General features: G+C 54.6%; 1 protein-coding gene across 1 annotated transcript in view; it reads left to right on the top strand.

Annotated features, from left to right (window-relative positions):
* LOC108571273 (homeotic protein Sex combs reduced) overlaps window positions 1-680 on the top strand; it is an 8,413-nt gene that overhangs the window by 590 nt on the left and 7,143 nt on the right. Inside the window, 1 exon segment of the mRNA XM_017933273.1 lies at window positions 3-680. This exon segment is cut by the window's right edge and continues 34 nt beyond it. Within this exon segment, the coding sequence (XP_017788762.1) occupies window positions 3-680 (678 nt within the window).

The raw sequence follows: 680 nt of genomic DNA, 5'->3' as shown, positions 1-680 counted from the left end.
AGCGACAGGGAAACAAGAGAGCCTGGATCACGATCGAACGGAGCGTGATCAAAGATTGCTGTTTACCGCAGCGCGAAATCCCGTGGTGGTCGTCGAGACGAATTCTTCCCTGAGCAATCTTTCGATGGTTCGGCTTGGACACGAATCTTGCACCGTGGGTGGTGCGACTGGTGCTGGTGGCAGTGCAGAAATTGGAGCTGGTGGAGCAGGAGGTGAAACGAGCGGAGCTGGAAGTGGAGGTGCCGTTGGAGACGGTACTACGTTTATCGGGACCGAAGAGCAAAGAACATCGTCCCTTGGGAGTCTTTTGAATCCGTTCGACAGATCGGTTGTACAGCACAGTTCGAGTTCGCCGAGTTTGGAACTGATACGCGAAGGAAGTGAGAGGCAAGAGATTCGCGAACGATCCATACGTGGTGACGCCCGTTTACCCGGTTTTCGTGGAGAATCTGTGGAAGCGGCGGCCGCAGCGACGGCCACGGCGAAAGCGACCATTTCAATTCAACGTGAGAAAGGAATTTTCAAAGGGGAGAACGTTGGAATTGGGAATGGAGGATACCGTGGAGTTGATCGATTGGAGAATATCATCGAGGACGACGGTTCGATCGAAATTGATCCGACGAGAACGGGAAGCGCCAGTTCCGGAAGTAACGCGAGTCGCAGCCCCGTCTCGAGCCCTC

This window comes from Habropoda laboriosa, unplaced genomic scaffold, assembly GCF_001263275.1.
Source record: "Habropoda laboriosa isolate 0110345459 unplaced genomic scaffold, ASM126327v1 scaffold57, whole genome shotgun sequence".
In the NCBI taxonomy this organism is placed as follows: domain Eukaryota; kingdom Metazoa; phylum Arthropoda; class Insecta; order Hymenoptera; family Apidae; genus Habropoda; species Habropoda laboriosa.
This window is presented reverse-complemented; position numbering and strand designations above follow the sequence as displayed.